The 11,392-nt window shown below is 46.9% G+C and overlaps 1 protein-coding gene across 1 annotated transcript in view; it reads right to left on the bottom strand.

Moving 5' to 3' along the window:
* Nucleotides 1–286: 286 nt before the first annotated feature.
* Nucleotides 287–11,392, bottom strand: part of DYSF (dysferlin) — a 113,365-nt gene continuing 102,259 nt past the window's right edge. The window contains exons 48-53 of the mRNA XM_083368049.1: nucleotides 11,234–11,375; nucleotides 9,926–10,025; nucleotides 9,638–9,807; nucleotides 6,832–6,941; nucleotides 6,178–6,325; nucleotides 287–1,256 (exon numbers count right to left, since the gene is read on the bottom strand). Of these exons, the coding sequence (XP_083224175.1) occupies nucleotides 1,218–1,256; nucleotides 6,178–6,325; nucleotides 6,832–6,941; nucleotides 9,638–9,807; nucleotides 9,926–10,025; nucleotides 11,234–11,375 (709 nt within the window). The 3' untranslated portion in view covers nucleotides 287–1,217. The remainder of the gene's footprint in view (nucleotides 1,257–6,177; nucleotides 6,326–6,831; nucleotides 6,942–9,637; nucleotides 9,808–9,925; nucleotides 10,026–11,233; nucleotides 11,376–11,392) is intronic.

Here is an 11,392-nt window from a genome sequence, read left to right as displayed (position 1 = left end):
CCCGGATGTGTGCAAATAGACCGGGAGTCTTCCAACTTGGCCCTTTGATGACTCGTGGACTTCAACTCCCAGAATTCCTCAGCCAGCGTGCCTGGCTGAGGAATTCTGGGAGTTGAAGTCCACAAGTCATCAAAGGGCCAAGTTGGAAGACCTCTATATAGTAGACTTTAAGAGGAGTGGACTTCAACTCCCAGAATTCCTCAGCCAGCGTGCCTGGCTGAGGAATTCTGGGAGTTGAAGTCCACGAGTCATCCAAGGGCCAAGTTGGAAGACCCCTGATATAGGCTTTAAGAGGAGTGGACTTCAACTCCCAGAATTCCTCAGCTAGCGTGCCTGGCTGAGGAATTCCGGGAGTTGAAGTCCACAAGTCATCAAAGGGCCAAGTTGGAAGACCCCTGAAGTAAAACCATCTCCCATTTTACGTGCACACAATTTGCACCCCCCCCCAAAAAAAGTCTAAAAGTCCTCCACCAGGCAAAATTGCGCACCCAACACTGGGGTGCGTCGGCGTGTCTGCAGATCTTTTGTCCTGCAGAAGTCAGGTCCGCATTTACCAACCGGGGCTAACGAAATGGGACATAAAGATGGGGTCTGTCTGTGTGTGTGTGTGTGTGTGTGTGTCCTGCGCTGGGCATGGCAAAGAAGGTGCTTTAGAAAGAGTGACACACACCCCTCCCCCTTTACAGCTGTGCTGGGCCTCATCCCCATTTTGATGGGAATTGTATAATAGTCCAAACGTCGGGAAGGGAATTCTGCTCGAGCAACCCAGGGTCCAAGGCATCGAAACAAGCCTGTAACGTAGAAAAGTCTCCAGGCTTGGACTGTGCGGTGATGACCACCGTCTTGAACGGTTGACCCCTTGCTGGATGCCCTGGTCTTCTCCCTCTCTGTGCCACCCTTTCCCTTTCCTAAGAGGTCTTCCAGAAGGCACCTTGTAGGCCGTGGTAGTCCCATTCAAGCATCGCCAGGACGGGCTTCCTCTCCAGAAGAGGAGATCGTGGTCAGGCAGCTTGGGTACGTCCAGTCCATCCAGGTCACCTGAGCAGCACTAGGGACAAACTGGGGAAGGGGCAGTTTTAAGATCTGGGGTTCAGCTCCGGAGTGCGGTTTCTACAAGGCAGCATCGGCGCTCCTTCCCGCCACGCAGCTGTGCGAGGGGAAGGGTGGGTTCTCCTGCAATCTTGCTCTCCTGCCCAGCTCCAGGAGACAGGGTGGCTTCAGCTGAAGGGTTTCACCAATTTCATGGCAGCGTAGTTCTGCAGAGAGGAGAGAAGAGCCAAGTCAAGGCCAAGCCACACCAATCAGAACGGGGAGCTGTGGTGGGGTCAAGCTTCTTCTACTAAGGGCCAGCTCCACCAGAAATGGGCTCCTGCGGAGATCTGTGGCTTTTTTCTTATAAGTCCTGCAAAAAAACTTCGCAGGGGACCACCAGCACCTTGAGCTGCGCCCAAGCTATATGTTGGGACCACTGCAGCTCTTGAACTCCCAAATGTTCGGTGTTTATGAGTACCGCCGCCCTCTGCAGAAGGCGCATTGCGATGGCTCAAGTGAGAGGCTAGCGAGGCGTGAAGGAAAAGGGAAGGCCACTGGCCCACCAGACGGAGCCGTGAAAAGGTGGCTCTGCCCACAGTGGCCCCCTGATCCTCCAGCAGGTGCTGCGAAGGCAGATTACAAGCCGTTCACCGTGGGAGGACGAGGACCCATCCAGAAGCAAGAAGGACACGTCTTCACGGGGTCAGGAGGTTTCTATGTCCACAGCCACTGCGTGTATTAGCATGGCTTAACTAGGGGTTGGTCCTCACCACCCGGATCCTCACAGCCGTTGGGAATTATGAGGCTATCTCACAAACATCCCCGGAGATTCATCCTGTATAGCTGAGTATCATCTAACAGAGTACGAGAGATGGAAGAGACCGCGGAGTCTTCCTAGTCCAAACGCCATTGCTTCTTCTCCTGCCTTCAGGTGCTCTGGAGAGTAGGCTGACCCCCTCTTTTTTATCTGCTGCCCCCGAGATATTGGAAGACTGCTATCCTGTCACCCCTAGTCCTTCTCTTCATTAAACTAGACCAGGGGTGGGCAACCTCGGCTCTTTTATGACTCGTGGAATTCTGGGAGTTGAAGTCCACGAATCCTAAAAGAGCCAAGGTTGCCTACCTCTGAACTAGACCTACCCAATTCCTGCAACCGTTCTTCGTATGGTTTGGTCTCCAGACTCTTCATCATCTTTGTTGCTCTTCTCTGCACTCTTTCCAGAGTCTCAACATCTTTTTTATATCACAGCGACCAAAACTGGATGCAGGATTCCAAGTGTGGCCTTAGCAGGGCCTTCTAAAGGGGCACTAACACTTCACCTGATCTGGATTCTATCTACATGTCCCGGATCCCTTGTCCCTGGTGACCTCCAGAGTTACAAAGGCTAAACCAGGGGTCTTCCAACTTGGCCCTTGGATGACTTGTGGACTTCAGCTCCCAGAATTCCTCAGCCAGGCACGCTGGCTGAAGAATTCTGGGAGTTGAAGTCCACTCCTCTGAAAGTCTACTATATCAGGGGTCTTCCAACTTGGCCCTTGGATGACTTGTGGACTTCAACTCCCGGAATTCCTCAGCCAGGAATTAAACTACCTGCTCCATCCCTGGAGGTTCTCAAGAAGAGACAGGACAGCCATTGGTCTGAAACATTACAGGGTTTCCTGCCTGAGCAGGGGGTTGGGCTAAATGACCTCCAAGGTCCCTTCCAACCTCTTATTATTCTTATTGTTGTTGTTGTCTCGCTTAGCAAAGGAAATTTTGGTCTCCGTTGCGGCCGTACTGAGTGGAAGGGTGGAGATCAAAGGGGGTTTAATCACCCAACCCAGCGAGCGACGGAGCATCGTTAGTCAGAGGAAAGACCCCCCCTCAGGTTATTTTTTTTGGGGGGGGCTTGCATTAAATAGCCTGATTGGGCCAATGGGTGGCTTTCTCCAATCTCTTCTTAAAAGCCTCCAGTGATGGAGCACCCACAACTCCTGGGCAGAATAGGAGACTCGGAAGGGACCCTGGAGATCTTCGGGTCCAAGCCCCCCCCATCCCCCACCCAGGCAGGAGACCCCATCCCATCCTGCTCAAACGGCAGCCCAGTCTCTTTTTTGATCGAGCACCTGCAAATTCTGGAGGCAAGTAGTTCCACTGGTTAATCATTCCCACTCTCAGGAAATTCCTCCTGAGTTCCAGGTTGCTTGTCTCCCTGCTTAGTGTCCGTCCGTCGCTTCTTCTCCCGCCTTCTTCAGGGGCTTGGGGGACTCGGCGGACCCCTCCCCCCTTTTCTTTGGGGCAGCCCCTCAGATACTGGAACCCAATCGTTCGGAGATGGACCCACCAGTCGTCGTCCCAGCTGCGTTCCGGGGCATCCCTGGCTTCAGAGGCGCCCTGGCTCCCCTTCGCCACCACGCCCCTCCCTCCCCCTGCCCCCTCCCCTGTCCGCCCACCCCCCCCACCTGTGGGGTTGCCAAAGAGTAATGCGGAACAGAACAGCGGGAAGACCCAGATTCAGGGTGAGACGTTCAAGTCGGCAACCTCAGAATCTGGGGAGGGAAGGGAAGGCCTCTTCCAAAGAAGAGAAATTCCAGGACAAGCCTCAGTGGCTTTCCAGGAGCGGTGGGGGGGGGGGAAGGAGGGGGGGGAGGCTGCCCAAACTTTTCATAGATGGGATTTCCATCCATCCCAAACTCCAGGCCGAGCCCCGAGCCCCTCCCCATCATTTGAGGGGCTCTGAACAGCCAGCCCTCCTGAGCAGGGGGGCCGGGACGAGCCTGGCTGGGGGCCTCGGCTTCAGAAAATGGGGAGAGGGGACCGAGAAGGGGCTCCATGACTCTGCCACGGCCCTCTATTCTATTCTATTCTATTCTATTCTATTCTATTCTATTCCGTTATTCTATTCTATTCTATTCTATTCTATTCTATTCTATTCTATTCTATTCTATTCTATTCTATTCTATTCTATTCTATTCTATTCTATTCTATTCTATTCCTTATTCTATTCTATTCTATTCTATTCTATTCTATTCTATTCTATTCTATTCTATTCTATTCTATTCTATTCCTTATTCTATTCTATTCTATTCTATTCTATTCTATTCTATTCTATTCTATTCTATTCTATTCTATTCCGTTATTCTATTCTATTCTATTCTATTCTATTCTATTCTATTCTATTCTATTCTATTCTATTCCGTTATTCTATTCTATTCTATTCTATTCTATTCTATTCTATTCTATTCTATTCTATTCTATTCTATTCTATTCTATTCCTTATTCTATTCTATTCTATTCTATTCTATTCTATTCTATTCTATTCTATTCTATTCTATTCTATTCCGTTATTCTATTCTATTCTATTCTATTCTATTCTATTCTATTCTATTCTATTCTATTCCGTTATTCTATTCTATTCTATTCTATTCTATTCTATTCTATTCTATTCTATTCTATTCTATTCTATTCTATTCTATTCTATTCTATTCTATTCTATTCTATTCCTTATTCTATTCTATTCTATTCTATTCTATTCTATTCTATTCTATTCTATTCTATTCTATTCTATTCCTTATTCTATTCTATTCTATTCTATTCTATTCTATTCTATTCTATTCTATTCTATTCTATTCTATTCCGTTATTCTATTCTATTCTATTCTATTCTATTCTATTCTATTCTATTCTATTCTATTCTATTCCGTTATTCTATTCTATTCTATTCTATTCTATTCTATTCTATTCTATTCTATTCTATTCTATTCTATTCTATTCTATTCTATTCTATTCTTATTCCTATTCTATTCTATTCTATTCTATTCTATTCTATTCTATTCTATTCTATTCCGTTATTCTATTCTATTCTATTCTATTCTATTCTATTCTATTCTATTCTATTCTATTCCGTTATTCTATTCTATTCTATTCTATTCTATTCTATTCTATTCTATTCTATTCTATTCTATTCTATTCTATTCTATTCTATTCTATTCTATTCTATTCTATTCCGTTATTCTATTCTATTCTATTCTATTCTATTCTATTCTATTCTATTCTATTCTATTCTATTCTATTCTATTCTATTCTATTCTATTCTATTCTTATTCCTATTCTATTCTATTCTATTCTATTCTATTCTATTCTATTCTATTCTATTCTATTCTATTCTATTCTATTCTATTCTTATTCCTATTCTATTCTATTCTATTCTATTCTATTCTATTCTATTCTATTCCGTTATTCTATTCTATTCTATTCTATTCTATTCTATTCTATTCTATTCTATTCTATTCTATTCTATTCCGTTATTCTATTCTATTCTATTCTATTCTATTCTATTCTATTCTATTCTATTCTATTCTATTCTATTCTATTCTATTCTATTCCGTTATTCTATTCTATTCTATTCTATTCTATTCTATTCTATTCTATTCTATTCTATTCTATTCTATTCTATTCTATTCTATTCTATTCTATTCTTATTCCTATTCTATTCTATTCTATTCTATTCTATTCTATTCTATTCTATTCTATTCTATTCTATTCTATTCCGTTATTCTATTCTATTCTATTCTATTCTATTCTATTCTATTCTATTCTATTCTATTCCGTTATTCTATTCTATTCTATTCTATTCTTATTCCTATTCTATTCTATTCTATTCTATTCTATTCTATTCTATTCTATTCTATTCTATTCTATTCTATTCTATTCTATTCTATTCTGTTCTGTTCTGTTCTGTTCTGTTCTATTCCGTTCCATTCCATTCCATTCCATTCCATTCCATTCCATTCCATTCCATTGATTACAGCCACAAAGCTTTAGAAGGGATACGTGAAGCTCATCTACTCTCACACAAGTAAAGGCCCCGAGCAGCAATCTTTTCCAATCAACATAAATGAATTAAATGTTTCTTCAACCATTTTCTGCCTAACGTTTTGGACTGAAGGAAAACCTTCCCCGCCCGAGTGTGCTGCGTTGGGCAAGCAGGATTTTAAGAAGCTTCCCCTGGGGTCACCAGGAGCTGCTCGCAAGGCCTAAGGCACAGAAGGGGACGGAGTTAAGGAGATGATGAAGGTAGCCGAGGATGAGGAGGAAAGAAAAGAGGGAAAAGGGAGGAAGAAATGGAAGAACGAGAGAAGAAGGGATGAAGATTGAAGATCTTACCGGGAAGGCATAGATGAAGATGCCCAGGAAGAGGAACACGATGAAAACAAGGAGGAAGATGAGGAAGACCCACTTGAACCTTCTCCACAAGATGTACTTCAAGGTCTTGTAGGGGGAGGTGAACCACAGGAAGGAGGTCTCAGGCCGCCTGCAACGAAGAACATCTAAGTGGGTGGAGGACATCAAGATCACCTGACATAAGGCCCGCAAACCCATCACAGGGGCCAGGATGGGCAGTTATGGCCAGGGCGCCAAGCAGGGTGCCCTTCCTTGTCTCCATTTTCTGGTGGAAAAGAAACTGGGCTAAGTCAAGAACACCTGAGGGTCTCCAACCCTGGCAACTTTAAGACCTCTGGACTTCGACTCCCAGAACTCCTCAGCCAGCTTTGTTGGCTGGGGAATTCTGGGCGTTGAAGTCCAGAAGTCTTAGGGGCGGCAAGGTTGGACACCCGTGCTGTAGAGTCTGTGATATTATTGTCATGCCTCCCTGTCTTTCTCAATTTTCTCCTCTTCCCCCAGCATGGCTATACGTGAGAGACAACCGCAGTTGCTTCACAGATTTTCCCTTCAAATTCTTCTCATTCTCTCCAGCGGCCTCCAAAGACAGGAGATATTGAGCCGAACCACCCCACTGCCTCTCTTGGTGCCTCTTACTTTGGGTCTTCTAGCTTGGGGTTCATGTTGGGCTCATCCCGGCCCAGCCCAGCTGGCCGTTCTTCGTGCTCTTGTTCATTGATGATCTCCAGTGTCATCTCCAACTTGCCCTGCAGAAAGAGAGAGAAAGAGGGAGGTGAGCTGAGGTGAGGCCGCATCTGAGGACCCAGAGATGGAAGGATCGATCGGTTGCGGAGTAGAAGCTACGGCAGGTCACTTCATTTGCATGCAGAAGATCCAATTCCTGGCATTTCAAGGAGACTTTTAAGAAGAGACCAGACAACCACTTTTTGTGAAATGGTATAGGATCTCCTGCTCGAGCAGGGGGGTTGGACTAGAAGACCTCCAAGGTCCCTTCCCGCTGTGATGTTCTACGTTCTGTAGTCTTCAAACTGATGTTGCCTGGCTGAGGAATTCTGGGAGTTGAAGTCCAGGAGTCATCAAGTTTGAAGACCCCCCCCCCCATTCTAAGTAGACCAACATGTTGCAGGTTATTACAATTTAAGTTTTGATCTCAATGCTCCATGTCTTCCTGACGCAGCGAAGGAGAACGGGGGCTTGCTAACAAGAAAGACTTCCCTTATTGCTTTGTAGGGGCGCAGTGGCTCAGTGGGTTGGGACGCTGAGCTTGTCGATCAGAAGGTCGGCGGTTTGGCGGGTCGAATCCCGAGTGCCGCGTAACAGAGTGAGCGCCTGTTACTCATCCCAGCTTCTGCCAACCTAGCAGTTCGAAAGCACGTAAAAAATGCAAGTAGAAAAATAGGGACCGCTACGGTGGGAAGGTAACAGCGTTCCGTGCGCCTTTGGCGTCTAGTCATGCCGGCCACGATACCACGGAGACGTCCTCGGACAAGCGCTGGCTCTTCGGCTTTGAAACGGAGATGAGCACCGGCCCCTAGAGTCGGAAACGACTAGCACGCATGTGTGGGGGAACCTTTACCTTTACCTTTATTGCTTTGTAGGCACCTTTTGGACCACATGGACATGAGAGCGTCTTCTCCATAGACATCTCATTCCTGCCTTCTGGAGACCTCAAAGTTTCTCCAGAATGAAGGTGCCTAGAAAATCTCAGTGCCTTTTTTGCAAGTCTGAACGAGAGCAGAATTGGGGGGGGGAGTGTCCTGCCACTTGCCTTCTAGATTATGCAGGAAAAGTCATCCAGTTCTAGACCTCACGTCTGCTGGCAGGAGACCACAATCCAAGCAGGACCCAGAGACCTCCTGGAACTGAAATCAAGCTTCTCAAGTTGCTCTCCTCCGGTTGCCTAACCCATAATTGAGGCAGACTTGAGACTTCTTTGCTGTTGACGTGTCTTTCCCGAGCAGCAGCATGGGAGACCCATGAAAAGGGCAGCTCTCCAATCACACAGTCATGCCTGCCATTTTTATTCTTTCAACCCTCCCAGCCTCGGCCCCGTTAAGCAAGCGACAAGCCACAGCAGTTGGGCCTAATCCCAGCGCTTTACGGAGCCTTCAGAAGTTGGGAAAGGCTTGGCTCCCTTTAAATAGGTGTGGTTGGAACTCAGGAATCAGGCCAAGAATCGAGAATCAAAGAATGGCGATCAGGTGAAGTGTTAGTACCCCTTGACGAGGCCTTGGTAAGGCCACACTTGGAACGCGGCCTCCAGTTCTGGTCACCACACTATCAAAAAAGACGTAAGCAATGCCTCGAAGTTCTTTGAAGAGTTTCATTTGTCGGAACCATGCCATTATGGCACCCCAGATGGGACTCGAACTCACAATCCATGGCTTAGGAATCGGATGTTCTTGCTTTGACAGTGGAGACTCTGGAAAGAGTCCAGAGAAGAGCAACAGAGATGACCAGGGGACGGGAGGCTAAAACATATGAAGAACGGTTGCAGGAATTGGGTATGTCTAGTTTAACGAAAAGAAGGAGTAGAGGGGGGTGACATGATAGCAGTCTTCTAATATTTGAGGGCCTTCCATAAAGCAGGAGGGTCCACCTCTTCTCCAAAGCCCCTGAAGGCAGGACAAGAAGCAAGGGATGGAAACTCATCCAGGAGAGAAGCAACCTGGAACTAAGGAGAAACTTCCTAACAGTGAGGACGTTGAATCAGTAGCATGGAAGTTGCCTCCAGTAGTTGTAGGTGCTCCATCACGGGAGGTTTTAAGAAGAGACTGAACAGCAGAATAGCCGAGGGTTTCCTGCTTCAGCAGGGGGTTGGACTAGATGACCCCCAAGGTCCCTTCCAACCCTATTATTCTATGTTCTACGTTTTAAGAATCCAACGTCATGAGTCAATGCCTTCTCACCATTAGCTCCACAGAGCACCATTAGCTCGCTGCAATAACCAGATCAGAAGGACCAGGGGTGACCTGATAGCAGCCTTCCAGTATTTGAGGGGCTGCCCCAAAGAAGAGGAGGGGGTCAACTTATTCTCCAAAGCGCCCGAAGGCAGGACAAAAAGCAATGGATGGAATCTAATCAAGGAGAGAAGCGACCTGCAATTAAGGAGAAACTTCCCGACAGTGAGGACAATCAACCAGCGGAACAGAAGTTGCCACAAGACGTTGTGCCTTCTCCACCCCTGGAGGTTTAGAAGAGACGGGACAATCGTTCATCTTCTAGTCTAGGGGTCTTCAAACTTGGCCCTTTCATGACTTGTGGACTTCAAGTCCCAGAATTCCTCAGCCAGCGTGCCTGGCTGAGGAATTCTGGGACTTGAAGTCCACAAGTCATGAAAGGGCCAAGTTTGAAGACCCCTGTTCTAGTCCAACCTTTTGCTCTGGCAGGAAGTTCCATACTACACTGTCCCTCCGAGAACAAGCAGGATCAGAAGACTTACCGCAATGATCTTGGTGCCTTCCTGCTCGGCCACGCAAGGCCACCATCCTTTGACCGTCTTCTGCTCAAAAAGCGACACGTCTCTCTCCCGGCTCTCCAGCAGATCCAAGTTGCATTTTTCGCTGGTCTTGCTTGGTTTTGGCATGCATTTGAGGTCCAAGTGGATGGAGCCTGGAACGTTGGGGGGTGGGGAAAAAGGGGAAGAACGCGGAGGACAATTAAGCAAGCATGTAATTTATAGAGAGGAACTGAGAAATGTCGCATTGGCCTCCCTGGGTTTACCACTCACCCAGGTAATCGTCAAAGGAGAATTTGTCGTTGTCCCAGATTTGAAGGACCAGCTGGGGTGGGACTTTATTCTCTGTCTTGTCCAAGCTCCAGAAATGTTCCTGCATTTGAACATAGAGAAGAACCCATTGCAAGCAAGACTGCAGTGATCTTCACCATCAAGTAACAGAATACAGAATAACAAGAGTTGGGAGGGACCTTGGAGGACTTCTAGTCCAACCCCTTGCCCTTATGCCATTGCAGACAAATGGTTGTCCAATTTCTTCTTGAAAACCTCCACAACTTCTGGAGGCAAGAGGTCCCACTGATTAATGGTTCTCGATCTCAGGAAATTGGATAGTTCTAGATTGGATGGCCCTGCGTTGCACTGCGAACTCTCTGTTGGAGAGAACGAACCCCGCTCTCTTCTAGTATAAAGAGGGAGAGAACCCCACTCCTTTCCAGCATGGATGATGTTGCGTCATGAAATGTCGGTAGGAAAACCGCCAAGCTCAGAGAGCACCAAGGACCCCACAGTTCAATCCTGAGCTACAAATATTCTCATCAGCACTGATGATGTTACCTAGTTGGGTCATGAAATGTCTGCATGAAAACCACCAAGTTCAGGAAGGTCCAAGGATCCCACACTCCTCCTCCTCCTCTTCCTCCTCTCTGCAACCCCCCCCCTTCTAGCACTGATGTTGTTCCCTAGTTGGGTCATGAAACGTCTGCAAGAAAACAGCCAAGCTCAGACAGCATGAAGGACCCCACAGTCCTCCTCTGCTTCTTCCTCTTCCTGCTCCTCCTCCTCCTCTTCCTGCTCCTCCTCCTCCTCCTCTTCTTGCTCCTCTCCCCCTCCCCTTCCTCCTCCTCTTCCCCCACTCCTTTCTAGCACTGATGATGTTCCCTAGTTGGGTCATGAAACATCTGCATGAAAACCGCCAAGCTCAGAAAGCATCCAGGACCCCACAGTTCAACCAGGAGCTACCAATATTATCTTCTGTTGTGTAGGGAACAACTTGTGCAGCAATTTGCATCGCGACCCTAATTTCATACTTGTGATCATCACGAAGTAACATTCCAATCCAGCTCTGCTCTTTGGGTGAGGATACATTTTTTTATTTGACTATATATATATCTCACAATAAAAGGAGGGGAGCCAAAATAAAATGGGAGAAAGAGCAAGTTGCAAGCGGATAACTGCTTGGGAAGCTACCATTCCAGCTACCCAGCACCTGATTTCCCCCAGACCCGTCAGCCTCAGACCCAGCAACTTTGGAGCCTCTGTTGACCTCTGGCAAAGGTCATTTGGGCCTTTCTGGACGCTCACCTTCTTCGCCACGGAGCAGACCTGCTCAGCAGGGAGATAATCAAAGGGGAAGATGAACCTCCAGTTGAAGTTGCCTTCACCACCAAGAGACCTGTAGTGGACATCAGTCTTCTGCTTGTTCTCCTCATAACCAACCAGCCACCTGCAAGCCACAGAAGA

Source organism: Vipera ursinii (assembly GCF_947247035.1).
Source record: "Vipera ursinii genome assembly, chromosome: 7".
Classification (NCBI taxonomy): domain Eukaryota; kingdom Metazoa; phylum Chordata; class Lepidosauria; order Squamata; family Viperidae; genus Vipera; species Vipera ursinii.
The sequence above is the reverse complement of the archived record's forward strand: the minus strand, read 5'-3'. Positions and strand labels throughout refer to the sequence as shown.